The 27,340-nt window shown below is 36.2% G+C and overlaps 1 protein-coding gene across 3 annotated transcripts; it reads left to right on the plus strand.

Annotated features, from left to right (window-relative positions):
• Positions 1-26,950, plus strand: ece1 (endothelin converting enzyme 1). Of its 3 annotated transcripts, XM_067388033.1 has the most exons (20): positions 36-160; positions 2,138-2,172; positions 8,740-8,826; positions 11,472-11,610; positions 13,008-13,220; positions 15,075-15,199; positions 15,328-15,474; positions 15,669-15,734; positions 15,822-16,010; positions 16,736-16,878; positions 17,072-17,186; positions 19,782-19,892; positions 19,978-20,076; positions 20,452-20,529; positions 20,625-20,728; positions 21,387-21,497; positions 21,631-21,698; positions 22,439-22,629; positions 23,138-23,233; positions 25,440-26,949. In XM_067388033.1, exons 3-20 carry the CDS (start codon positions 8,740-8,742, stop codon positions 25,614-25,616), a joined length of 2,259 nt encoding a protein of 752 aa, XP_067244134.1. In that variant the 5' UTR covers positions 36-160; positions 2,138-2,172; the 3' UTR covers positions 25,617-26,949. The 3 variants fall into 3 exon arrangements, with proteins under 3 accessions (XP_067244132.1, XP_067244134.1, XP_067244133.1); XM_067388031.1 differs by lacking the exon at positions 2,138-2,172 and having other exon boundaries at positions 1-160; positions 25,440-26,950; XM_067388032.1 differs by lacking the exons at positions 36-160; positions 2,138-2,172 and adding an exon at positions 8,037-8,252 and having other exon boundaries at positions 8,329-8,826.
• Positions 26,951-27,340: the final 390 nt, after the last annotated feature.

Here is a 27,340-nt window from a genome sequence, read left to right on the forward strand (position 1 = left end):
CTGTATTTTCGTGTGTAGGCTGTGTCGAGTCAACAGGGGGATATTGGCTTGAAGTCGTCTGTACAACCCAAAATATATGCAATATAGTGATTACACAGAGTGGACAGTTGCCTTGGAAAGCGAGAGAGAGAGAGAGAGAGAGAGACTAAAAATTATAATGGTAAGGAAACTTTTCCTTGTTTGTCAAAATAACAAATGCTGGTATGTTACTGCATTGCTGAATTAGCTGAAAGAGTGGTGTAAGTTTTGCTATATGAATTGAACTACAGTAGAGCTGTGTAAATGTAACATTAGGCCTATATATCAGTGTGTCGTCTTTCTATCTGTATATCAGTTAGTAGTGCTTAAACCTGTGAATCTTTCTGTCATAAAGATCATTATAAAGATAGTGCGCCTATCTTAATACTTTAAGCCACATTGCTGTAAGTGTGTGTGTGTATATATATATATATATATATATAATGAAACTGAACTAATTAAATCAGTTCCGTGTGTTGCATTAGTTTGAACAGAGGTTACTCATTACCTAGAATTCATCATGAGTGTTTCCGTAGGGCGACAAAGTTAAGTCTGTACGCAGACCAGCAACAAGGCTGTAAACACGGTTTGGCTTGTGACTTCTTCAGTCTTATGTTCTTAAAATAAAAATATATTTTTTTAATGTCAGTGTAAACATATTGCCAAGAATGCCTATGAGCAGTAGCTTGCATCAAGGACATACATACATTTAAGTATATACTAATAGAGCTGGTTTATATTAAATGTATGTTGGTCAAGTGACAGTAAGGTTACCAGCTTTTCGGCCTAAATCCAGACACTGATTACAAGATGTGTATTGACATCATGTTTAGCCATGTCTTGCACTATTTCCTCAGGAGATTAAGTTGTCCAATGGTTTAAGTTTTTATCTCTAGTGTAATCCTAGAAAGGAAGACTGCACCGGGGAATCTCTGACACCAGAAGTTGTGATCTCTGTCGTTATCATAAGACTTCATGTTGTCATATGTTCCAGAGCGGAGATCAGCATGTTGTTGTTGGTCCTCTCGTCTCTCTATTTCAATCTTCTTAATCCCCCTTGATTCGGATGGGTTCCTACATTTAATAACATACGATTCTGTCCTAACTGTTTCTGTTTGGGTGACATTTGACATGCATGATTTACTGATTTGTTTGGTTAAAATTGGTAACTGTGGACTGGAGCATCCCCCTTTTTGAGATTAGATGTGAAAATGGACTATCAAAACTTAAATTTTTGTAATTCAGGAATGCTTTGGAATATAGACCTAAGTATGGTCTTGTTTTAAACAAGACACTCCACTCAGCGGATTATTGCTAAGGTGAAAACACTTCAAACAATGAAATTATGAAAAAGTTATAGAAGTTTAAATGTACTGTAAACCAAATGTACTTTATTAAAAAATGTATTTTATATAAATGTTTTACAAAATAATTTTTACTCTAAAGTTGATATGAAATCAAAGCCATATGTCTAACCAAGTTGTGTTCCAAATTTGATGTTGATATCACAAAAATTGAAGTTCCCAGGAGATTTTGTTTTTAGGTGTTGTACCAAACACACCACCCACATTCCATTGAAATATTTTTGATGCATTCTCCTGTAACAAATTAATATATTTCTGTCCAAATATCACTTCTATCACAAAACAGACACCAAATATGGAAGCTTGAGATTCAGACCTTTCCGAAAATGTGTTTTGTCAAGATAAGAAAAGTTTTGACTATAAATTAGTTAAAATAAATTTTGTAATTTGAAACATGACAACACCCACTGGGGAGAGTTTCTAAGCTTTCGAATAATACCTAATTTATGATGATTACTATTATATGTGATACAAAAAAAAAAAAGCAAAAGCAAAAATAAAACAGCACCAAGCGTCCTGCTAGTGGGACTGTGACAGTTAAAGGATTTAAAGGGATAGTTCACCCAAAAATGAAAGTTTTGTCATTTACCACCCTGAATGTGGTTCCAACCGTGTGACTTACTTTCTTCTTTGGAACACAAAAGAAGATATTTTAAAGAATGTTGGTAACCAAACTGCTTTGGTTACCACTGACTTACATTGTATGGACAAAAAAAAAAACACATTTGTCAAAATATCTTCTTTATGTTCCACAGAAGAAAGAAAGTCATAGTTTTGGAAGGACATGTAGGTGAGTAAATGATAACAGAATTTTCTTTTCTTTTTTTCACTGGTGTTTGTGATGGAAATATTGGGTGTTTGTGAGTTGATGAAATCCTTAAAGGTTTTAAAAGATGTAATATAAGTCTAAGGTGTCCCCTGAATGTGTCTGTGAAGTTTCAGCTCCAAATCCCCTATAGATTTTTTTAAATGCCTATTTTGGGGCATCATTAGAAATGAGCAAATTCAGGGTGTGTGGCCCTTTAAATCTCCTGTTCCATGCCCCTAGAGCTCGCGCTTGACAACATAAAGTTCAAACAGCTAATATAACCCTCAAAATGGATCTTTACAAAGTGTTCGTCATGCAGCATGTCTAATCGCGTAAGTACAGTGTTTATTTTGATGTTTACATTGATTCTGAATGAGTTTGAGGCTGTGCTCCGTGGCTAACGGCTAATGCTACACTGTTGGAGAGATTTATAAAGAATGAAGTTGTGTTTATGAATTATACAGACTGCAAGTGTTTAAAAATGAAAATAGTGACGGCTCTTGTCTCCGTGAATACAGTAAGAAACGATGGTAACTTTAACCACATTTAACAGTACATTAGCAACATGCTAATGAAACATTTAGAAAGACAATTTACAAATATCACTAAAAATATCATGATATCATGAATCATGTCAGTTATTATTGCTCCATCTGCCATTTTTTCTGCCATTGTCCTTGCTTGCTTACCTAGTCTGATGATTCAGCTGTGCACATCCAGACATTCTGCCCTTGTCTAATGCCTTTCATAATGTTAGGAACATGGGCTGGCATATGCAAATATTGGGGGCGTACACCCCGACTGTTACGTAACAGTCGGTGTTACGTTGAGATTCGCCTGTTCTTCTGAGGTCTTTTAAACAAATGAGATTTATATAAGGAAACAATGGAGTTTGAGACTCACTGTATGTCATTTCCATGTACTGAACTCTTGTTATTTAACTATGCCGAGGTAAATTCAATTTTTGAATGTAGGGCACTTTTAAAATCATAAAAAAATGATGTCGTCATGTCGTGTGACTATTAACTAACATCAGAGAACTGTGAATGTGTTGTTAAATCATTGAAATATTAACATAAAATCTCATGCACTACTTTAAGTAAATATTTTAGCTTAGTTTTTTTGTCAGCTGACAAAAAATTCCTCTAACCTGCTTTAATTTCCCATCAGATATTTTGACTTCAGACCACAGTACGCAATATGACAGTGTCTGATTCAAGTGTAATTTGAGATCGTAAATTAAACACTTGCTACTGAAAGTATTAATGGGGTGCAGGATGATACTCTTACCACCAGGGAAAGACCTCAAATAATGCATCACAACACTATCATGTGTCAGAGTCACCAAATATCAAACAAGCTTCTTTATTTAGGTGCTTCTACTGCTTTGCATAAAAACCAAAACCTTAACTTTGATAATCAGATTTGTTTTTATATTATATGAATTATGTAGAATGACTAATGTGAAAATAAGTGTTTGGCATTTGAACAGGAATTAGGCCACATCCAAGTCAGAGACTCTCAAACTTATATGTGGAATGAAATGTGCTTTCGCTCTCACACACATACTTGCAAATAGTGTGCATGCGCATTCGCATATTAACACAGGGGCAAACAAATGCTTTAGTCATACCAGAGAAATGCTTTCGTGCCTGAAACAATTGGGCGGTTCACAGGATCAGTGGCAAATTTCTGACTCATAGCTGTGGTTTACTGCCTCACTGAAAGGCAGCATTTGAGACATTGTCCAGGAATCTGGGCATATTTTGTATTGTGTCTTTTACACTGTGCTGGGTCCAACTTCCTTTTTTCCAAATCACGCTCTTTATGAGCATGGAAAATGCAGGAATTGATCCCAGATCAGCTTTGAGTAAATACTACAGCAGGGCAGGTTATAGGAAAGAGGCTATGAATCCATCCTCACTGTTGATAGAATCAGCACCCGAGCTATTCTGTACACCTGCGCCTTGCTTCGATTTGGGGCCAACAGATGGTTGAGGAAACCCTCAAGCCAATGCCCTAGACCGGATACAGGCAAGTCTCTGAGCCTCCAGCCAAACTTTTAGTGAGTCATGTCATTGGAAAGCGACGTAAAGGGAAGACTCCATTGTCATTGCTGGTCGCTGATATGCTGTTGGCAGATACATGACTGCACATCTGCTGGGGCTGACCTGCCAGGAAAGTGTCTATGAGTCTGTCTTTGGACAGAATTATGCCTGAAGTCCATAAGTAATTGTGTTATGAACAAGAAAAATGTGTAAATGTGTGAGCCACATACCATAAATTTGTGTCCCATTACTTAACTGTTAAAGCCCGTTCACACCAAGAATTATAACGATAAAGATATAGTACTAAAATTTTTTCAAATATAAAAGAATAGTACCGTCCACACTACAGCTATAACCACAACGATATAGAGAAATTATATCATTGGGATCACAATATAGAGTACCTCAGAGATGTAGGACAGCCCGGAAGTTAGCGGCGCACGGGTTCCCTCGATGGAAAGCCTTTGCATTTTTCCCATAGACTTTTGGAAAATCGCAGAAAATAAGCTCTGTGTTTAACAAAGGGTTATGACACTTACACGTTTTGTCTATCAAGATAATCTTTACAAGTTAAAACAACATAAATACATTCTGAAGCCTAAATAAAGTTGTCAGATATAAAAAGCTAACAGTAGGCTATAAACAGACTACAGCACACCACGTCGCGGATCATCATCATCACCACCAAGCTTCCTCAAACTTTATTTAGAAAACAACTTTATTTAAAAACATGCTCACTGATCATGATCTGTGCTGTTATGAATACTTATCCACTTTTTCATGAGAAATGCTGTCCAAATGTCCTGTTTGTCATGATGACGTCTAAAGTCCCCGCCAAAGGAAGTAGTCCCTTTTAGCAACTTGTTAGCAACCGCCGTTTTTAAGACACAATAAAGGTTTAAAAAATCACAAGCGGGTTATAACTGGTGTGTTTTATGTCTTAGAACAGTGTTTCCCAAACCTGTCCTGGAGTACCCCCAGCCCTGCACATTTTGTATGTTTCCCTCATTTATCACACCTGATTCAACTCATGAGCTCATTAGTAGAGACAGCAAGACCTGAAATGGGTGTTTCAGAAACAGGGAGACATACAAAATGCGCAGGGCTGGGGGTACTCCAGGACAAGTTTGGGAACCACTGTCATAGATCAAAACGTGAAAATATTTAGAGGCTTTGTTAACCACGGACCTCATTTCAGGTGATTTAGCAAAAACCCAATCAAAAAAACCATTGACTTTAGGGCGATGGAACCAGAAGTCCTAAAATGCTAACTCGCTTCTAGGTTTTGCATACAAAAACACATAATTTCTGAGGTACTCTATTTTCAGCTGGTGAACGATAAAACTGACAACTGACAGCCAATCAGAATCCATTCTAATTTAAGGCCTTGCGCATTTAAAATGGCAGACGACATTGCAGAGAAGTTAATCGCTGAGGTCCAGAAAAAGCCACCACTGTTTGACAAGTCAAACCCCCTTTTCAAGGAGACTTTAAAGAAAATGGATATATGGAAATCAGTCCATCATACCCTCGGAATAAATAATGAGAAGTATTAATGATGAGAACATTATGTCAGGATAGCAAACAGTGTAACAAAATTGATAGCTATAGTGCCAGTTTTGACAACATTGTCTTGCTTCCTTTGAAGTTGCAGTGAAAAAGACTAGGTGTTGTTTTTATCCCACTTATATTGACTTCGTCAGCTAAATTCACGGTTAGATTAGATCGATTGCACTAGCTATTCACTCGAAACACAACATGCTGAGGACATCTGCTGGTTAAAGCCGTGTAAATCCAACACAAACAGCAAACACACTTGAAACCACAGCGCGTGAGCTTTAGCCTCCAAGTTATCGTTCGTTGGTGTGGACGCAAATATAGTTATCGTTATAGTTATCTTTATAGTTATCGTTCTTGTGGTGTGAACGAGCCTTTACCCTTTTAAAATAATGGAATAGCCCATAAAATCAAGGAAGTGACACAACTTGAACCCTTTCCACAGCACGGCAAATGGGATGACAAATAAATAATATTATATATTAACCTGTAAAACAGTCTGTCATTTTTCTTTCTTAAATTTAATATATTTCACTTATTTAATTTTTATTAAGTGTTTTTTTACACAGAAATAACAATAAATTTTTTATTAACCTCCTAACCTCCTTTCATTGAATATTTGCTGAATACTCCATATAATATGACGTTGCTGTTTATGGAAAGATAGCTATTTGATGTGTGCCCTATAGTTACTTTTTTTTTTTCATGATTACAAGTGTGATTTAAGTATCTTAAAATCTTAAAACAGGCTGTGACGCTAGGTTGGGAAAACAAAAAAAAAAATCTTGAAGCCTTTGGCTATTATTTCTTTTTTTTATGATTACAGGTAGGGCTGTCAAACGATTAATCGCGATTAATCGCATACAAAACAAAGTGTGAGTTTGTATAATATATGTGTGAGTAATGTGTGTAATTAATATGTATATATAAATACACACAAATTAATGTATATATCTAAGAGAAATATGTTATGTTCAAAAAATGTATTTATATATAATATAAATTATATAAAAATATAAATAAATACATATACTTGCAAATAATTCTCAAATATATACATGGATGTGTTTGCATTTATATATACATAATAATTACACACAGTACACCCACATATATTAGGCAAACTCAAACTTTTATTTTGTATGCGATTAATCGTGATTAATCGTTTGACAGCCCTAATTACAGGTATAATGGCTGTGGCGCTAGGTTGGGAAAGCAAAAAATCTCAAATCCTTCAGCTATAAATTCATTTTTTTGTTTAATAAAATTAAGTATTTGAGGTATATGAAAGAATAATTGTAGTGCAAACGGCTTCTATCAGTCTCATAGTTTCCAAATGACTTGACGAATTAGGCACATAATACGTTTCTGCAAATGCCAGAAAGACTTGTGCTTCCCGAGTTGGAAGAAATTCAGCCCTTTCTGTCAGTATCCTCATGTGTTACTCTCCCGCCCTGTCAGGGTCATCAAATGACAGGGCTTTACCCATTTGAGGTCGTGAGAAGTACGTCTGGCCAGAAAATTCTATACAATATGCTTACTGTGCATCAGGGGTGTGATTCAGTTTGGACTGGTCATATTGTGGTTAATATTTCGCAGTTCTTTAGAGGGTCTGAATTGTGTTTTATGTGTCTGGTTGAAATGGGGTTTGGCTGAAAGTGAACATATTTGTCTGCTGTTTGAGTACCACTGCTGACTCAAGCTGTTAAGAAGCCACAGAGGCCTCATGATAGACCATTGGCTTTGACAAGACCGAAGACAATTGTTCTTTCATGCAGCCAGATGACAGAAAGAAATTATATTATCTTTTACAGTAAAACACTGAAACAGTAAAGAAATCTTTTTATGAAATTAATAAAATGTTAAGCCAATTAATTAACTTAATAATACGAAAAGCCCCAAAATAAATACAATGACAACAAAAGCAAAGTCACTGGGGTGAAGATGAAGCATTACAGTGCACATTCAATATGTTTATTTTATATTTCATAAAATATTATAATAATAATATTATTATATTAAATAATACACAAATAATGTGAGAAAATATATTAATATTTATGATTTTTAATGTTTACTTTAATATTTCATTTAAATATGCTCTCAGTAATGTCTTTACAGAAATATCTTCATGTTAACATTTTTATCATAAAGCATATTTAACACAGTAAATATACATATGTGTGCTTGTTTATGTGTGAAGTGTTTAGACTGGGACAGCAATATCTGGCTATCATACTTATAAGGTGACCATTCTAATTTAGGCAGCTGAAGAACTTGAAAAGGGGCGTGGCCTTGTACAAGCCCAACCTTCTGTCCTGGAAAGTCCTATTGGTAGGAATGAAAAGGGCGGGAACTCACCTCTAACAGTTCCCTCCCAGTTTGAAATGAAAGCCCATTGTGGAATGCACACATTCTCTCTCTTACATGCGTATACTCGCACACCCTCACTCTCACGTATGTACATCAGGTCCTCTCCCCTTCCTGTTTTTCACAAGTTCCTGCCTTTATGGTGACGCTAGTGTTGTTGCAGGCTGGAAGGAGTTCAAGCTTCCCAGGAATCCCTTGTTTAGGATTCCTAACTAAGAGGGCTGCACCAAGGAAAGCTGAGAAGAGAGCTTTGAAATTGTGAAGATCGAGCTGGCCATGCTTTGGAGATTTTTTTCCTAGGTGTAGCTGACGTTGGGGGGTTGTAAATTTGGCTTGGGAGGAGGTGAAAGCAGGGGGTAGAAGAGGAAACCCCATTCACACACAGATCAGCCAGCACTGTTGACACGCTGAGCCAAGAGCCTCCTCTAGTCCTTTGGGACGACTAGCTTCACAATCTTCTCCTGATGGAACTCACAGGAATAAACATTGCCAGGATTCTCAAAAGCTGCTGAAACATCTCTTTGGGTCAGTTATGGAATCACTGAGAGAATCTATTCTTCATTTGACCTTTCAGATGTCTACTTACAAACGAGCCACACTGGATGAAGAGGACCTGTTGGATACCGGTTCCGATGGGATCTACCAGACCTCTACAATGCAGGTGAGAGTTCATTTCTTTAACTGTTTTTATAACTTATGTTTCTTGACGTGTGTATTGAAATATGAGCCAATCTGTTGAACTAGTGATCCGTTTACTTGATTCTTTACAAAAGTCGTTTGCCTAGTTACTTCCTCATGCTTTTCATCTCAGACATCCGCTGTGTGTAAGCACTGTTGTATACGGCTTTCTACTTATAGCCTACTGTTAAACTGTTTTTCCCCAGAAGTGTTTTTTTGTATTTGTGTTGTGTGAATATGCCTTACACTTCTGTTTCCTTTTAATAAGTACACAATTGTTTTGTTTTGTGTTTTGTTTTGTGTGTGTGTGTGTGTGTGTGTAAAAGTAAAAAAAAAAAAAAAAATGCTAGCTACATTTTTGCTTCTCTATGGTGTTTTTTCTGATACAGCTTTATAAGTAAACTGCCATTGTTACCAAATGGAACTAGTCAAGTTGATTCAGTCATATTACATAATATATAAGACCTAACTGGTTTTGATAAGTACTTTACTTTATTTTATTTATTTATTTAAATATTCCCACAGATTACTGACTAAACTTTTTTTTTTTTTTGATAAGAGTCTTTTTGTTGCTGCTATAAAACCAAAAGCAATTTCCATAAAACAACTGATTTACATAAAAAAAGTACTTTGGTATCTGCTCTGTATATTCAACAAGCTAATCTCAATGTATATGAATTCCATTGTAGCTTTATTTGCAACACTAATGTTTGTTTTAAAATAGTACCTTGTATTATTATCAAATATTTGGCCTTTTCATTATGAAGGCAAACAAGTGGAAGTCTAAATATGTTCTGGTCTTTTGTTCCTTGAACCAGAACTTTATTATCCTTTGAACGTTCCTAAAATATTTTCTCTGGATCATCAAGGGTATTAAATGTTCTGGGTGCCTTTATTAAAAACATTTCACTGTCTTTGTTTTAATTTCTCCCTCTGCTCTCTTTTGGAGAGAGACCTGAGTTTGGCATTAAGGCTCATTGAAGCCACACAACACATACAAACACAGAGTATCCAAACTAAGCCGAGTAATTGCACAGCTGGGCAGTTGGCCACTAAAAGTGACTTTTGAACTCTGTGAGCTCAGTGGGGCTTAATCTGATTGGTATTACAGAGATCATTTATTTAGTTTCTCTTGCGCCTCCTCTGCCGAGACCTGATCAGTTATGAAATCCTCAAGCCTTGTTTGATCAGTATAGAATCTAAATGAAGAGACAGTCAATCAGAGGAAAAGTTTAAAAGTTTAAAGTTCATAGTCTTGGAGTTTTTGTAGAGTTCTCAGGTATGTTTCACCAACTTTCTCACAGAAAACAGAAGAGACTGCTTTCTTATACAGTTATAGATGCTCTACTGTTCAAAAGATTTGGTTAGTAAGTTTTTTTAAAGAAATTAATACTTTTATTCAGAAAGGAAGCATTAAATTGATCAAAATTGACAGTAAAGACATTTACAAAAGGATCATGCGACTGAAGACTGGAGTAATGATGCTGAAAATTCAGCTTTGCCATCACAGGAATAAATTACATTTACATAAATAGAAAACAGTTGTTTTAAATTGTTATATTTCACAATATTACTGTTTTTACTGTATTTTTGAACAAATAAATGCAACCTTGGTGAGCATAAGAGATATCTCTCAGAAACCTTATCAAACCCAAACTTTTGAATTTTAAAAAGGGCTATAATGTGGATAGTATGGTCCAGATAATTTTCAATGAAAAATGTTTGATTTGGGATCTCAGAATACAGTTTGGGTTGTTGAGGTCTAAAGGAGACGTGAGAATTTCAGTGCAAAATCCTGATCTCATTAATGTCTGAGAAAAACATTTGAGATACTAAAAAGATCTAGTTTTAAAAATTACTTTCCAGTGGTTAGGTTTGAATAGCACTGCGTTTGGCAGAACAGTGTTCAGACTTGGCAGTCTTTCCTAGAAAAGAGCCTTTCCTAGAAAGTAGAAAGTTTATTGCTGTGTTGTTGTGGGTTAGTTTCTCTCTTATGAATTTAATGCCCAACCCAATGCTAATAACTCTTAAAGGAGTGTTCTTGGTTCAATACCAATTATTCTCTGTGTACAACATTTGATATGTTGTCGATTACCACAGAAAATAATTGTGGTTACAGTAACACACTTACAGTGAAAGTAAAGCAGAAATTAAAAGCAGAAATTTGAAGCGCATGGTTTATTCTGTAAAAACCTTTTTTTTTTTTTTTTGTTATTATTATTATTATTATTTGAGATCATCCTTTCAATCATCATTTTATTTTTTTGAGGAGGGAATGTGATCTTTACTTTGAACTGTAGCGGAAAGACAATGATATTTGGTCCCGCCAAAGTTTAATATTGTTGTTGGACATGATCATATATCATTTTCCCATGTAATATTATATAAAACCTGAAATAAAACCTGCACCAGGTTATACCAATATTTACCAGTACCAGATTACATAGGTGTCACTTTCATTAAGCAGCACAAATAATCATCTCACCCTTGAGGATTGCTTCTTTGCCAATGATCACTCCTTTGGAACAGGATTCAGTGTCATTTGCGTCATCTATGAAACATTGCTGATTTGCAGGGAAAGTTATTTCAGTCTTAACCCTTATTTTCTGATTACTTTGTGATTATCAGGTGGGGCTACACCGGGGTCTGGGTCTCCGGTGCTGGGCAGAGAAAACCCACGTTGAGAGGAAACTAGTGGTCATCGTGTGCGCTCTGTCCGTGGCCCTGTTCATCTGCATCGTGTCTTTGGGTTTGCACTATAAAGAATGTGAGTGACTAGATCCTTTCAGTTGATGTTACAAATGTTACATAATGTGGTGCTAGAATTTTTGGCATAAGCAACTACATCTCTATATAAAATATAATTTGAAAAATGTGCTTTCCGTTGAACCCTGCAGTTGTTATGAGATTTCATAACAATAATTAAATTTAAATACCTGAGTCAAACCAGTGTTTGCTTAAAGTAGTCCTTCTTGTTTTGTATTTTTTATCCGAGTACATACTTTTTTTGTATGTACTAAGACTCTATATGTTCTGGACCTCATATCAGAAGCATTTACTCACTTTTATTGCAGCTCAAAGTTATTATTTTTGAGTGAACTGAATACCACTTCCTGCTATTCAACCATCCACTGTTGCCCAAGCATGACAAATCACTGTATAAAAGAACAACGACTTTTGCTAGACTGTTTACCTCTAATTTCCTCAGCCGCTGTCAGGCCTATAGTTTCTTGGCCTTATCTCTCCAGATTAGGAGCTAGGGATACATCTTTTGGGCCAAATGTTTTTTTTAGAAGAGCTTACAATGAATCTGTTGTAGCAGCGTTCTCCACAAGCCAAATAAAATCAGTGCCCTTTAGCTCCAATTATTTTCAATATTAAACTTAATACTTGCATAACCTCATTCAGTGGATTCATGCCCAGCCTCAAAGCCAAAGTGAACACAAAGTACTTATACATTAAGTCTTCTTCGTGCTTATACATTAAGTCTTCATAACATATTTGAGAAAGAGAAAAAACAAGCAAAATACTTTTTTCACAGATTAAAGTGTGAGTATTGGTGGTTGCAAATGACTTCTATTACTATACAGAAAAATAGTTTTCAATGTTTTTTTTTTTTTTTTTTGATAGTTACATTAAGTATTTTTATAAAGGGAAAACACAATGCTGTGATCTCCTGGGTTTAATTGCTGTAGCTTTCACGGGTCACTGTCGCTGTGTGGCCATTTGATCAGGATTCTCAATAAATACAGTCCTTTTCTCAGAAACCAAATTTTGGCAGAAGCCCCTGATAGGTGAATAGTTCCAAAGGGATTAATGTCCTTGGATCTTCCTCAATTCAAGGCATATTTATGACGTGCAGCCTGAATGCAGTACTGCATTGAAAGTGTAGCGCCCCAAAATCCCAAGCCATAATCAAAGCTATGTTGATTTACCTTTTCATGATATGAAGATGAGTAATTGCAGTGGGGATGTATATTTTAGTTTTATCATGCACTGAGCCAGTACTGCACTTCATTTATGATTATACTTGTGTAAGATATGCTGAGTGAAAGAGACATTGGGAAGACTTTCTTATCTGTTTGGCACATATACATGATAAACGACATATCATGTAATGGATACAGCAGTACATTTATTATATACTCATATTGTTTTTAACAGCTCATCCGGGAATGTGCCTGTCAGAACCTTGCGTTACTGTGGCAAGTACGGTCATGGGGGCCCTTGATCGGTCGGTGGACCCCTGCCAGGATTTCTACAACTTTGCATGTGGGGGCTGGATGAGGAAAAACCCATTGCCTGAGGGAAAGTCCCGCTGGGGTCCTTTCAGCAACCTGTGGGAACACAACATGGCCGTCATGAAGAACTTATTAGGTAAGTCCAGAAAGATCATCACCATAAAGTATGGCCTGATATATATGGAACAACTTATTTTTCCGACGTCATTGCATCCTATTATTAGGGGATCAAGCGTGTAGCGCTGAAACCCTATTGTAATTATTAAAATTCCCAAGGATCAGCATTCTCCCCTAAAAGTGATCAGGCAGAACAAACCGTAAGTCATAGAGACTTGAAACTTTGAGGGCTGGTAGTACTCAAACCATCTACAACTTCACCAAGGCTCGCCCCGATCGGCCTGACAGGGGTGCCAAAGCGGTGAAAAGTACGGAATCGCTCATAACTCCTAAAGCGTTAGGCCAAAATGTTGGAAGTCGGTGGAGCCACTTTTACTAAAATGGCTATAACTAGTGAATGAAATGCAACCAAACTCGAAACATGGGTTTATTGGCTCAATCTTGAAAAGAAAAAAATAAAACGCAGCGATTGGCGACTTGGTGGTGCTATAACAGGAAAAAAACTTGAAAATGGCTATAACTACTTAAAGCTGCAGTCCGTAACTTTTTTTTTTTGATTAAAAATCAATTTTTGAGTAAGTACATAACCAGCCAGTGTTCAAAACTATATAATTATCTTGTCTCGATTCACAACAGGAAGCTTGTAATAATGTTTTTCTTGTAATAATGTTTTTCTTTCCGCGGGAAATTCGAGCATGCAGCAGTTTGTCTGTGCGTCATTACGTCACGTCCGTAAACAGAAAGGAAGGAGTCCTGTCCAGGCTAGTCGGTTTTATCACGTGAGGATGCTGCTGGTAGCGGCACATTTATAGCGTTTTCTTACAGCAGCTGAAATAATTAAACTTATCATTTTGATGGCGGATTGTAATCCAGAAAGTTCCAAATGACAATCATCAGTGACAACTGGAGATTCACCCGTAGCCAAAAAGCAAAAGACTTTGGACTGTTGAGTGGCTACAGAAATTGAAATCTACAGGTAACGCTAATACACACTAAATACACAGTCATGCAATGCTGATGTTGTTAACATTAACAATTTGAGAACAACATAACAGTAATAATAATTTGCACGGTTTGACGTGATCCGAGCTAAACGATCGTTAGATTTAATCATCATTGGCAGCGCAATTTATTGTAGGCCTAATGCTTTTTTCCTCAGTTGGTCAGAACAAAAGTGGCAGAAATGTTACTTGTTCAGATGATATTTTCCAGTGAAAATTCTTATATTGGTCATACTTTTAAGACGTAGAATCTGTGATTCTGAAATACAGTATCCACACCGGTGCGGTGACAGACAGCAAGCATTAGATTCATCTGCGCTGACGAGCTGTGCCGAGGCACAATGCATGTACAGATAACTGTTCCGCATATGACTGCAATTACAGGTTTCAAACAGAGATGGCGACAAAGAGGAAAAATTGCAGACTGCAGCTTTAACCTCTAGTCCGATTGACTTGAAACATGTGGTGTCTTTGTCCATGGTGCCAAGACTGCCTTTGAGGACATTTATGTATCTCAAAAAACATGGATGCCACTTTTTGGCTCAACCTCGATAGCTTCATAAACCATATAAATTGCCTGTATTGGCTGTAAATAGTCTTTTCCATCTATGATCGAGATGGTTACAGGCTTGCTTTAAAGGCCTTAAAGCTCTTGAACTCCGATAATTGCTGCTCTCAGCTATATTGTTCTTAATTAGATTTTGAATCCTGGATTTTCAGTGGGGTATCAAACTTTTGGACCCCACTGTAAATAAAGCAGTAATGAAGTTCCATCCTGAAAGGCTCCTACCACCATATAGGCTTTCTTTCCATTTGCTTCAAGGGTTCATGAAGGTTCTTACATTCAATTTTTCTTCATTTGTTGAATTCAGAGAATACTAGCATGAAGAGCCTGAGCAAAGCAGAGCAAAAAGCCCAGTGGTATTACCAAGCTTGTATGAATGAGAGCAAAATTGAAGAGCTTGGGGCAAAACCACTCCAGGATCTTATCAATCAGGTGACCTCATATACATGAACAAATATGAAACTAAAAAGATCTGTTGTAAATATATCAGCCTTAATGAAAACCTGCTTTTTTTCTTATTCTGGGATGTAATTCTTAATAACAGAACATTGTTTTTCCAGACAGGAGGTTGGGGTTTGAAAGGCCCGTGGGAGAAGGATAACTTCCAGGAGGTTTTACGGACTGTGTCAGCCAACTTCCGAACCTCCCCCTTTTTCACAGTTTTTGTCAGCACAGACTCAAAAAGCTCCAACAGCAACATCATCCAGGTGGGAACACTTATCTTATGGTTATGTTTTTTATCACCATAACACGGACTCTTAAATGTCAAGGGGAAACTCTGCACTGTTCTAGATACCATATTTTGATTTATAATAGCAGGCTGTCAGAATATATTATAACATGCTTTATATCAAGATGCATGTCACTGTAGCTTAGCTTGTTGATTCCCCTTTTTCCACAGGTGGATCAGTCAGGATTGGGACTTCCCTCTAGGGAATACTATCTCAATAAGACAGCCAATGAAAAGGTAAACAAAGAGACCTTATGTTGTTGTTCATGAACGTTGTTGGTGTTTTGCTGTGGTCTGCAGCTTGTGTTGTTATTCCTTCTTTAGTATTTAAAAGCATACTTGAACTTCTTGGTGGAGCTTGGGATTCTTTTGGGCGGATCAGAGGAGACCTCTCAAAAGATGATGCAGGAGATCATAGACTTTGAAACGGCACTGGCAAACATCACGGTCCCTCAGGAAAATCGACGTGACGAGATGAAAATTTACCATAAAATACAAGCCAAAGAGTTAGCTGTGAGTACTGCACTTGTACTACTGTTCGATTGAAATCTGTGGTTATTTATTGGTGGATCATGATCCAAAAATGGTCACAGGTCTGTTCTGAAATGGACGTAAATGGAAAGGCTGTTAATGAAATGCATAGTAATGATGACAAAATATTTCCAATAATTTTGCTGTTGCAGTCAAAAATCCAACTCTATTTGGATGCAAATTCATCTGTCACTTGGTTAAATTATTAAATTAGCCACATGCCAACATGGACAGGTTGCTTGATAATGGATAAACATTTGTACCGACTACAAATTGCTTTGAACAGAAAAATTATTGTCAGTTTTGCAAAGTTAGTTTTTCTGTTCAATCTATACTGCCATTCAAAAGTTTGTGGTCAGTAAGATTGTTTTTCTTTTTGCTTTAAAAAAGTAGTCTCTCATGCTCATCAGACTGCATTTGTTTGATCAAAAATACTGTAAAACAGTAATATTGTAAAATATTATTACAATTTAAATTGTTTCCTATTTTAATATATTTATTCCTGTGATGGCAAAGCTAAAGAACCACCGATTTAAATGTCAGCTTCAATGAGACATGTTCTTAAAGGTTGTGATTATTAAAATGATTGTAACGATTTCAGAACATGCTTCCTTTGCTGGAGACCTATAGAGCATTCTTTCATAAGTCAAATTGTGGTGTCGCATATGAGCTGGGAAATCAGTCATGTGTTTGTGTCTGTGCTGTAGACGTTGGCTCCGGCAGTAGATTGGATTCCTTTCCTCTCTGCAGTGTTCGCCCCTGTTGCCATAAATGACTCTGAACCTGTGGTTGTATACGCTAAAGAATACCTCCAGAAAGTCTCTGAGCTCATCAGCAATACCAACAAGAGGTAAACCAACATGAGACCGAATTAGCCATTTTTTGGGGTGATACTCTTACCCCCTTTTCCATTAGAATGTTCGTGTTCTAGAGCCAGAGCCTGTTCTCGGCAATCTTTATATTTAACAGACCTGTAGAAAAATCACATTCTCCTTTGGGAAATTGTCTGTTAGCTAAGATCAAAGCTGCTGTGTCTCCCCCAGTGTCTTGAATAACTACATGATCATGAAAGTGGTGCGGAAAATGGTGTCCATCTTAGACCAGAGGTTCCAGGATGCAGAACAGCACTTCCTTGAAGTCATGTACGGCACCAAGAAGGTGAGAAACGAAGATCAAAGCTGACATCTGTCAGCCCAAGGCACTGCTGTCACCGAAAGAGTCATGAATGATCCATCAAATATCAAGTAACAAAGTCATGTTTTTCACATTTATCTCTCTTTTTCTTTTTTCCTATCTATCATACATGATTTCATTTTTCTATAGTTGAGATTTAAAGCACATCATTCATTTTTTTGCAAATTTTTGCATCAGTTAAAAGAAATAGTGCATGCCAAATTTTGTCATCATTTATATTATAAAATCATGTGACCTTGGACATGTTTATGCATAATTATACTGCCAAGCTAGAAAAAGCACCATAAAAGTATCATAAAAGCGGTCCATACAACCATGCACTGTTTTAAGTCTTCTGAACTTTTTTGATAGCTTTGTGAAGTAAAATTTGAGGAACAGACCTAAATTTTAGCCATTATTTTTTAATAATCTTACCCTCTGCCAGATCATGCAAATCATATTCTCTCCTGTGTCTTTTGACATTGGTCAAAAGTGGCAGTAAAGCCTTTTACATTGTTATATATATATATATATATATATATATATATATATATATATATATATATATATATATATATATATATTTCAAATAAATGCTGTTCTTTCTATTCCACTACACTTATCTTCCTCTAAGTGGATCATTTAATGCAAAAATTTTATATTCAAAAACAAAATTACCCAAACATTAAATTAGCCAGTGGGCTCAGTCAGCACGAAAGGCAAAAAGAGGGAAATGTGATCATTTGCCCTCGTCCTCTCGCTTCTGCTCTCCGTCTATTCAACTTTTCTTAGAGTAACTGGTATCAGGGTTGGTGTGTATGAAGAGGCTGTGTGTTGTTCTGCGGGGAGCCTGGTTATTCAGACTCTTATCAGGAGGAGATCCTGTTGCCCTGGCCTCACTTTCCGCTGGGGTCAGGCTGAAATAACAAACGAAAGACTGAGCCTTGGGCGATGTGTGTGTGATGGGTTATGATAAGAGATAAAGAGAGGGTCCATAAGGACGGTCACCTTCAGCACAGCTTAGTATGTTAGTGTGGGTATAGCTTTTATTATTGCATTTAATGTGATAGGTTAGCAAAAAATGAAACTTCCTGTCATCATTTACTCAACCCCATATCATTCCAAATCTGTAGGACTTTCTTTCTTCTGAGGAACGTAAATGTTGACTCTGCTTTCAGTCATACAATGAAAGTGAAATGTGACATGGACAATGATAAAAAGCACCATAAATGTATTGTTAGAGTAATTCATATAATGTCTATGCTGGATTCTAAGGCTTTTTAAATGCTGTTCTTTTGAACTTTATATTCATTTAAGAATCCTGAAAAACATTTATCACTGTTTCCACAGACATTTTCATTTTCACTTAATGTCTCATTTCCTTTAGAAGCTAAAATTCCATTTTACCCTCATAGTCTTTCATTGTGAGCTATTAGCAGTTATCTCTAGAGCCTCCGTTCCTAAACAAGAGATGGGAAGTTGAATGGGTGACAAGACATGTCCTGTTGCTATCCACTTCTGGGCTTCATATTCAAGAAACCTTCAAGAGAACAATGTTATGTCTCACTATGGAAGCTTGTTTCCGCCACTGAATAAAAAATAAAAAAGATAATTGCAACTTTCTATCTCACAATTCTGCTTTTTTTTTTTCTCTCGCAATTGAGAGTTTATATCCCACAGTTCTGACTTTTTTCCTCACAGTTGCGAGTTTATATCTTACAATTCTGACTTTATAATTCGCAACTATGAGTTTATATCTTGCAATTCTGACTTTATAATTCGCAATTATGAGTTTATATCTCGTAATTCTGACTTTATAATTCGCAATTATGAGTTTATATCTTGCAATTCTGACTTTATAACTCGCAATAATGAGTTTTTAACTTGCAATTCTGACTTTATAACTCGTAATAATGAGTTTTTAACTTGCAATTCTGACTTAATAACTCGCAATTATGAGTTTATATCTCGCAATTCTGACTTTATAATTCGCAACTATGATTTTATATCTTGCAATTCTGACTTTATAATTCGCAATTATGAGTTTATATCTCGCAATTCTGACTTTATAATTCGCAATTATGAGTTTATATCTCACAATTCTGACTTTATAATTCGCCATTGTGAGTTTATATCTTGCAATTCTGACTTCATAACTCGCAATAATGAGTTTTTAACTTGCAATACTGACTTTTTTCTCAGAATTGCAAGATTTAAATTCAGTTGTAAGGAAAAAAGTCAGAATTTCTAGATTTTAAACTTGCAATTGTGAAAAAAGTCACAGTTACCTTTTTTATTTTTTATCTATCAGTGGCAGAAACATGCGTTCATATCTCACTGATAAAAAACCTGTTTACCTTGTTACATGCACATTTGTTTATCTAAAATGTCTTAAAAATAATTTGTGATCATTTCCTAAAACGCTAATTCCCATTTTGTGCACATGAACACGAGACCATTGTTATAGCTGCAGAAGTTCAAGTCTGGATGTACTGTAGATTGTTTGTGAGATGTCACATTAAGAAGATTACGGTGTAAATGAGGATGCAGGTGTTAATATATCACCTTTGTGTTTTCCAGAGCTGCATGCCACGCTGGAAACTTTGCGTCAGTGACACGGATAGTGCTCTGGGCTTTGCTCTCGGGGCGCTTTTTGTCAAAGCTACTTTTTCCGAAGACAGCAAAGCTTTTGTGAGTATTTTGTGACGTTTTGCATGCCATCCCCATCTTTTCCTCCAGGCCTATGAACTATATTCTCTCCTGATGTATTTGTCAGGTTGAAGATATGGTCTCCGAGATCAAATGGGCCTTTGAAGACAGCCTGAAGACTGTCGGCTGGATGGATCCTGAGACAAAAAAAGCAGCCAAAGAAAAGGTGAGAACCAACAGCACAATCGCACATGATGTTTTCCACCGCTTCTGCCCGCAGGGATGGATCTTACTGCAATCATCACCTATCTAATATGTCAGATTTTAAACAGTTTGTATTAGCTTTAGTTTTAGAATTGATGATTTTTTATAATTTTCATTACTTTAACTTTTTGGGGGACAATAAAATTGGCTAAAAAATATAAAGGTATAATATAGCTACCAGAATATCACTATATACTATACATTTATAATGCAAAAAAAAAAACTACAATACAAGTTTTTATGTGTGTTGATGCTCTGCAATGCCATCTGGTGTTGAAGTTTAAACTGCGCTCTTATAATGCCACTCAAAATTTGTATTTTCCTTTTTCTTGTCTAGGCAGATGCAATATACAACATGGTTGGTTATCCAAAATTTATTATGAACCCCAAAGAACTGGACAAGGTGTTTAATGATGTATGTATACGCTTTGTTCATTTCTGTTTGTTTTTTTTTATTTTGGTTCATGGAAAAACTGAACTAAAATCTCAGCCTCTCAAACTGTGTATCAGTTTGATGTTGTTTCAGAGCTTTACTTTCAAAACGTCATGAATTATTACAACTTCTCTGCACGAGTGACGGCTGATCAGTTGAGAAAAACCCCCAACAGAGATCAGTGAGTATCAGTCTGACTCGCACACAACATGATGCTCTGACACACATCTCTTAAAGGGATAGTTCACCCAAAAATAAAAAATAAACCATTAAATAAACCAATGTTATTTTAGTACTATTTATATACTATTATAGAGTTTATTAATGAATTAATGAAATTTTAAAAAAAAATATTATTTATTTTGGTTATAGTAATTTTAGTACTTCAACTTATTTATTTCAGTTAGTTGCCAAGGACATTTGTGTTGAAGTTTTTTAAGTTTAAATGATTCATCTAATATTTATATTCTATATCAGCTTTATTTCAATCAACCTAAACCAACTTTTTTAATAATTTATTTAGTTTTGGGGTTAGTTAACAATAACAACACTGTCATTTATTCCCCCTAATGTCTTCCCAAACCCTTGTTGATTATTATTTTTTTTTTTAAATTCTGTGGAATTGAATGCAAATAACACAAACAACATTGGACCCCTTTGACTTTCATAATATAAAAAAACTGACATGTTTCTAAATAAATACAGGTTTGGAATGATGGCAGAATTGTCATTTTTGTATTAACTTTTAAATTAAAGCTACCCCAGTGTCTGTTCATGTGTATGCCAGCGAACAGTCAAGCCATTATTTTTTTCTTTCTTGCTTGTCTCTCCGCATACAGATGGAGTATGACTCCACCGACAGTTAATGCCTACTACAACCCCACAAAGAATGAGATGGTACTTCCAGCAGGCATTCTGCAGGCTCCCTTTTATAATCATGCTTGGCCAAAGTAAGAGCTCCCACTAACAAAATCTCACCTGCTAATTATTTAACCTCTTACTTGAGTTTTTAGAAAGAGGCAGTTTATAGTTGGATATATTATATTACTTACCACATCCTATTGTGTATTTGTTGTTTTCTAGAGCAATGAATTTCGGTGGTATAGGAGTGGTTATGGGGCATGAGCTCACCCATGCCTTTGACGATCAAGGTAATAAAATGATTCTCTCTAAATTATTACTCTATATTATTTCAGATAAGATCTCCAGTATGTAAGATTCAGTAAATTGCTATAAAGATTCAAGTGTGCCATTGATTCATTATTAACAGAGTTACATAACCACAGGAGTAACTATAAACCTAAGTGGTTGCTATATGGTAATAGTGAATACATTTCACACATAATTAAATGATTATTAAATTATTAATTAAATATTACACTATTGAATCATGCACCTGTCTGTCAATCAGTTTTTAGAACCTGAGACTAGCAAGTATTATTAGTAATTAATACAAATAATGTAAAAAAAAAAAAAAAAAAAAAATGTTATGAATACTAAAAAATGTAAAAAATAGTAGAGTAAGGAATGTGCATAGATAGATAGATAGATAGATAGATAGATATAAATGTTATGTTTAATATTTTGGATTGATTTTTATTAAAACCAGTTTTAATGCCACTTGTTACAATCTTTTCTTCCTTCATAAAATAAATATAATATTTAAATATTTTATTAATATTGATATATACATTTAATAAATAGCATTTTTTGTTGTTTATAATGTAAAATATAATTGTATTTTAATGTATGATTTCTAATAACGTCAAATTGTTAATAAATCAATAAAATCATCAGCTTTTATTACAGAATTGTAATGTTGTAATATGTATGTTACCATTTATCAATATGTGTGTGTGTCATAACACAGTGTTTTAAACATCTCCTACAGGAAGAGAGTATGATAAGGATGGGAATTTGCGTTCGTGGTGGCAAAATTCTTCAGTGGACGCTTTTAAACTCCAGACCCAGTGCATGGTGGAGCAGTACAGCAACTACAGTATAAATAAAGAACCTCTGAACGGGAAACACACTTTGGGAGAAAATATTGCTGACAACGGAGGCCTGAGGGCAGCTTATAAGGTTTGTGATGATCCTGTTGTGGAACAAGACTTTGCAGGAACTAGAATTTAAATCGATTTAACTCAATCAACAGATTTGTTTAGTTCATCAGCGAGTTATAAAGAGATGAAACACCAATGGTTACTTTCCATAACATGACAACAACTACGGCGAATGACGTATGAGAATCTGATACGAAAGGCATTACGATCTCTATATGTCTCTCGTTGGCGGCTTTGATAGCTTTGGGGCCGTCGTGATCCTGTCTCGCTGAAAAGCCTCGCAGTGCAACAGGTGGCTTGAAATGGGCTACTCTACCTCCAGCCGCTCGGATTCTTTCCGTTGGCTGAAAAGTCATAGGTTACAGAGCAGATGCGCAAAGCATATGGCCGGAGAAGACCCTGCGTTAACCTCTCTGATGGAGAGGAAAATAACCGTTGACACGAGGGCACTGTTTATTTGTGATCTCAGCATGCAGTGTAGCATGCTGAATTATTAGCGGACTTATGTTATCACACTTGCTTTGCAGGCTTATGTAAACTGGATCGAGAAGAACGGTGAGGAGGCCACCCTTCCTGCCCTTGGAATGACCAATCATCAGCTGTTCTTTGTAGGATTTGCTCAGGTTTGTGCCTCAAAAATGTTTGCTTTCTATGTTATACTTGGTTTAAAGGTTTTTATTTGTTTTACAGCCCTCAACCTTTGCACTTCAAAGTCTCTGTTTTTGAACGATCGGTTTGCTAAGGCAGGAATCAATATTTCTTTTTCTCACACTTCGATTTGAACATTTACCTCTGATGTGATTGTTAAAGTGAGGTGTGCACAGCCTTTGCTATTACTTTTAACTCACAGTTTTCACCTGACAGACAAAAAATAAATAAATAAATATTTTCATATAAAAAATGCAGATATATTTTAAAGGTGGGACTCCATGCTATAGGGATTAAAATATCTCTATATATACACTATATTGCCAAAAGTATTGGGACACCCCTCCAAATCATTGAATTCAGGTATTCCAATCACTTCCATGGCCACAGGTGTATAAAATCATGCAGCTAGGCATGCAGACTGCTTCTACAAACATTTGTGAAAGAATGGGTCACTCTCAGGAGCTCAGTGAATTCAAGCGTGGTACCGTGATAGGTTTCCACCTGTGCAATAAGTCCATTCATGAAACTTCCTCAGTCATGGTCAACTGTTGGTGGTATCATAACAAAAAAAGTGGAAGCAATTGGGTACAACAGCAACTCAGCCATGAAGTGGTAGGCCACATGAAATCACAGAGTGGGGTCAGGGCATGCTGAGGCACACAGTGCACAGAAGTCGCTAACTTTCTGCAAAGTTAATAGCTACAGACCTCCAAACTTCATGTGGCCTTCAGATTAGCTCAAGAACAGTGTGTCGAGAGCTTCATGGAATGGGTTTCCATGGCCGAGCAGCTGCATCCAAGCCTTACATCACCAAGTGCAATGCAAAGCGTCGAATGCAGTGGTGTAAAGCACGCCGCCACTGGACTCTAGAGCAGTGGAGACGTGTTCTCTGGAGTGACGAATCACGCTTCTCTGTCTGGCAATCCGATTGATGAGTCTGGGTTTGGCAGTTGCCAGGAGAACGGTACTTGTCTGACTGCATTGTGCCAAGTGTAAAGTCTGGTGGAGAGGATTATGGTGTGAGGTTGTTTTTCAGGGGTTGGGCTTGGCCCCTTTGTTCCAGTGAAAGGAACTCTTAATGCTTCAGCATACCAAGACAATTTCATGCTCCCAACATTGTGGGAACAGTTTAGGGATGGCCCCTTCCTTTTCCAACATGACTGTGCACCAGTGCACAAAGCAAGGTCCATAAAGACATGGATGAGCGAGTTTGGTGTGGAGGAACTTGACTGGCCTGCACAGAGTCCTGACCTCAACCCGATAGAACTACTTTAGGATGAATTAGAGCGGAGACTGCGAGCCAGGCCTTCTCGCCAACATCACTGCCTGACTTCACAAATGCGCTTCTAGTAAAATGGTCAAAAATTCCCATAAACACACTCCTAAACCTTGTGGAAAGACTTCCCAGAAGAGTTGAAGCTGTTATAGCTGCAAAGGGTGGGCCAACTCCATATTAAACCCTACAGATTAAGAATGAGATGTCATTAAAGTTCATGTGCACGTAAAGGCAGGTGTCCCAAAACTTTTGGCAATATAGTGTGTATAAATATATATATTTTTTCTTTTTGGTCCAGAAAACCAGCCAGAACATCATAGAAACCATCAAGAAATGAAAAAAAAAAAAAAAAGAACATAATTGGGAAATTTTCTAAAATACATTTAGACTAAAATACATTTTTACGACTCATTGTCTAAAATAAATTAAATGTATATTATTTTAGGCATAAAAATATATATTTTTTATACATTATATTATTATAATACATCAAACTTTTACAGCCTGCCTGTGTTAAACATGAAAATGCAACAAGATAGCAACTACAGTTAACTGTAAAAAAAAAAGAAAGAAAAGAAAAGAAAAAAGAACTGACATTTTTAAATGATACAATTTAATGCATGAATTCGTACACTGTGTAGTGTAACTTTTTTAGCCATAAAATACTAAAACTGAAACTAAAAACAAAACAAACAAAACAACTAAAAACTAACATTGATGGAGTAAAACTAATGAAAATAAACTAAAATGAAAAAGTAAAAAATGGATAATACGCACAACACTGTACCATCATGGCAATGACTTTTGCACGGACAAACAACTCTCATATTTTCTTCAAAAATGTAATAATCAGTTTATGTCCTACTATGGTCTAATAAAACCCTTTGTTTCCTTTTTTGTAGGTGTGGTGCTCAGTTCGGACTCCCGAAAGCTCTCACGAGGGCGTTATCACTGACCCCCACAGTCCGTCACGCTTCCGGGTCATTGGCACCATCTCCAATTCCCATGAGTTCTCAAAGCACTTCGGCTGCAAGGCAGACTCACCCATGAATCCCAAGCAGAAGTGTGAGCTGTGGTGACAGGGACTGAACCTGGAGCGAACAAGGTGGTGAAGCGACCGCTGTCATCGCTCAAAATATGCCAAACGTCCATCTCAGGTTGCCTAATCTAGACTGCCAGAAAGCTGGCGGACTTATAGTGGACTACATGTTTTCCAGCAAGAATTATTTGCCTCTTAATGAGGAGTAGGTGTAAATAATGACTCCATGGAAGTCTATATAATGGTGTTTTATACTTATACAAACATTCAAAACACTGGAAGTTAGTGGTTAAATGTAATAAGTGAATGAACTGCCACTTTTGCAAATGAATTTTCTTTGAATATGTGCCTTTTTAGCAAATCCTTATTTTTCTAATGGGAAATAATATTTATGTTCTCTGTAACGAGTTGTTGGTGTTTTTCTTTGTCTGGAATGTTTGCTTCTAATTGTTATGCGAAACAGATTGTGCAATATTGCTAAATACCTTTGCCTACATTTTAATTCACGGTTAATGAGTTTTATACAAGACATCCTCTGTTGAATTTGCCTGTGCAATATTAACTAAAACTCAGGCAAATGATCAGATTTGTTATCCTAATTCAGAATGCCCACAGTTATATTGCAGTTGTTTTTGGACCATTATACAAGAACGTGCCTTTGAAACTATGCAAATACAAGACTTGCTGGGAAAAAATATTTTCATTACAAAGAGATTCAAACTATCCTCTCCACCCTCAAAATAAATAAGAAAAGTGGGTAAAAAATTATAGTAAGGTTTCATTTGTTAACATTAGTTAACTATATTAGTTAATAAGAAAATACTTCTATGCATTTATTAGTTCTAGTTAATGTTGATATTTAGTTAAAATCAACAGTTGTATCTGTTAACATTAAGGCACTGTTAACTGACATGAACAAACAGCGAACAACTGTATTTTTATTAACTAACATTAACAAAGATTTTAAAAATGCTGTAATATTGCGCATTGTTACTTCATGTTAGCTAACTGATGTTAAGAAAACAAGACCTTATTGTAAAGTGTTACTGAAAACTGTTTCTTTATAGTACCTCATCAAATGTATTCATAATTTGTCTTGACTGCTTTCAAGAGTTCATCACCAAGAGGACCAGAGTTCCAATCAATAACTGTAATTTTCATTGATGACTGAATGAATGAAACAGAAAACTCAAATAATCGCAATTTTGTATATTTGTATATTTTTATACTTTGTCTGATAGATGACCGACAGATGTCGCCACATCCACAGTTTTTAATGGCAACAGAAATGCCTGTCAAAGGTTTGCTAATGTTCTTAAGCTCCCACTATCTAACCCCAGTAATCATACTCAAAATCAGCAACAGTATATATTCAATAAACGCTAAAGTTGACAAAAATCTTTCATCAAACGTAAGTAATACTAATACGTAAGTAAAACCAAAATCTGGGCGGGACCTTAAAAAAATGTGGAATTGCAGTCTTATATTCATTCAATATATACTGCGTATGACTCATTCGTTTCTTATACTGAAGACTGATTGCTTGGAATGTAACGGAGATGCCATTCATTGTGTGAAGCAGTGCAGGCATGTGGCGACTGCCTTTATGACGTCACTCTCATTGGCGTATTGCGATGTTCGATTCGCGTACGAATCGTTCTTTTTAGATTTTGCCTGAACGAGTCATTCACAAATCGAACTGAATCGTTTCGAGCGGTTGTGGAGAACCAATAACCTATTTCGAATTTGACTGATGTGGCAGAA

The sequence above is a fragment of the Chanodichthys erythropterus genome, chromosome 6 (genome assembly GCF_024489055.1).
Source record: "Chanodichthys erythropterus isolate Z2021 chromosome 6, ASM2448905v1, whole genome shotgun sequence".
NCBI classification, from domain to species: Eukaryota; Metazoa; Chordata; class Actinopteri; order Cypriniformes; family Xenocyprididae; genus Chanodichthys; species Chanodichthys erythropterus.

What these genes read in the sequence shown, in the direction of transcription:
- ece1 (XM_067388031.1), top strand. Translation starts at nt 77, where the DNA reads ATGCAATATAGTGATTACACAGAGTGGACAGTTGCCTTGGAAAGCGAG. An exon ending in ATCAGCAATACCAACAAGAG is followed by an intron (nt 16,879 to 17,071) that starts GTAAACCAACAT and finishes TGTCTCCCCCAG; the next exon opens with TGTCTTGAATAACTACATGA. An exon ending in AAAACCCCCAACAGAGATCA is followed by an intron (nt 20,729 to 21,386) that starts GTGAGTATCAGT and finishes CTCCGCATACAG; the next exon opens with ATGGAGTATGACTCCACCGA.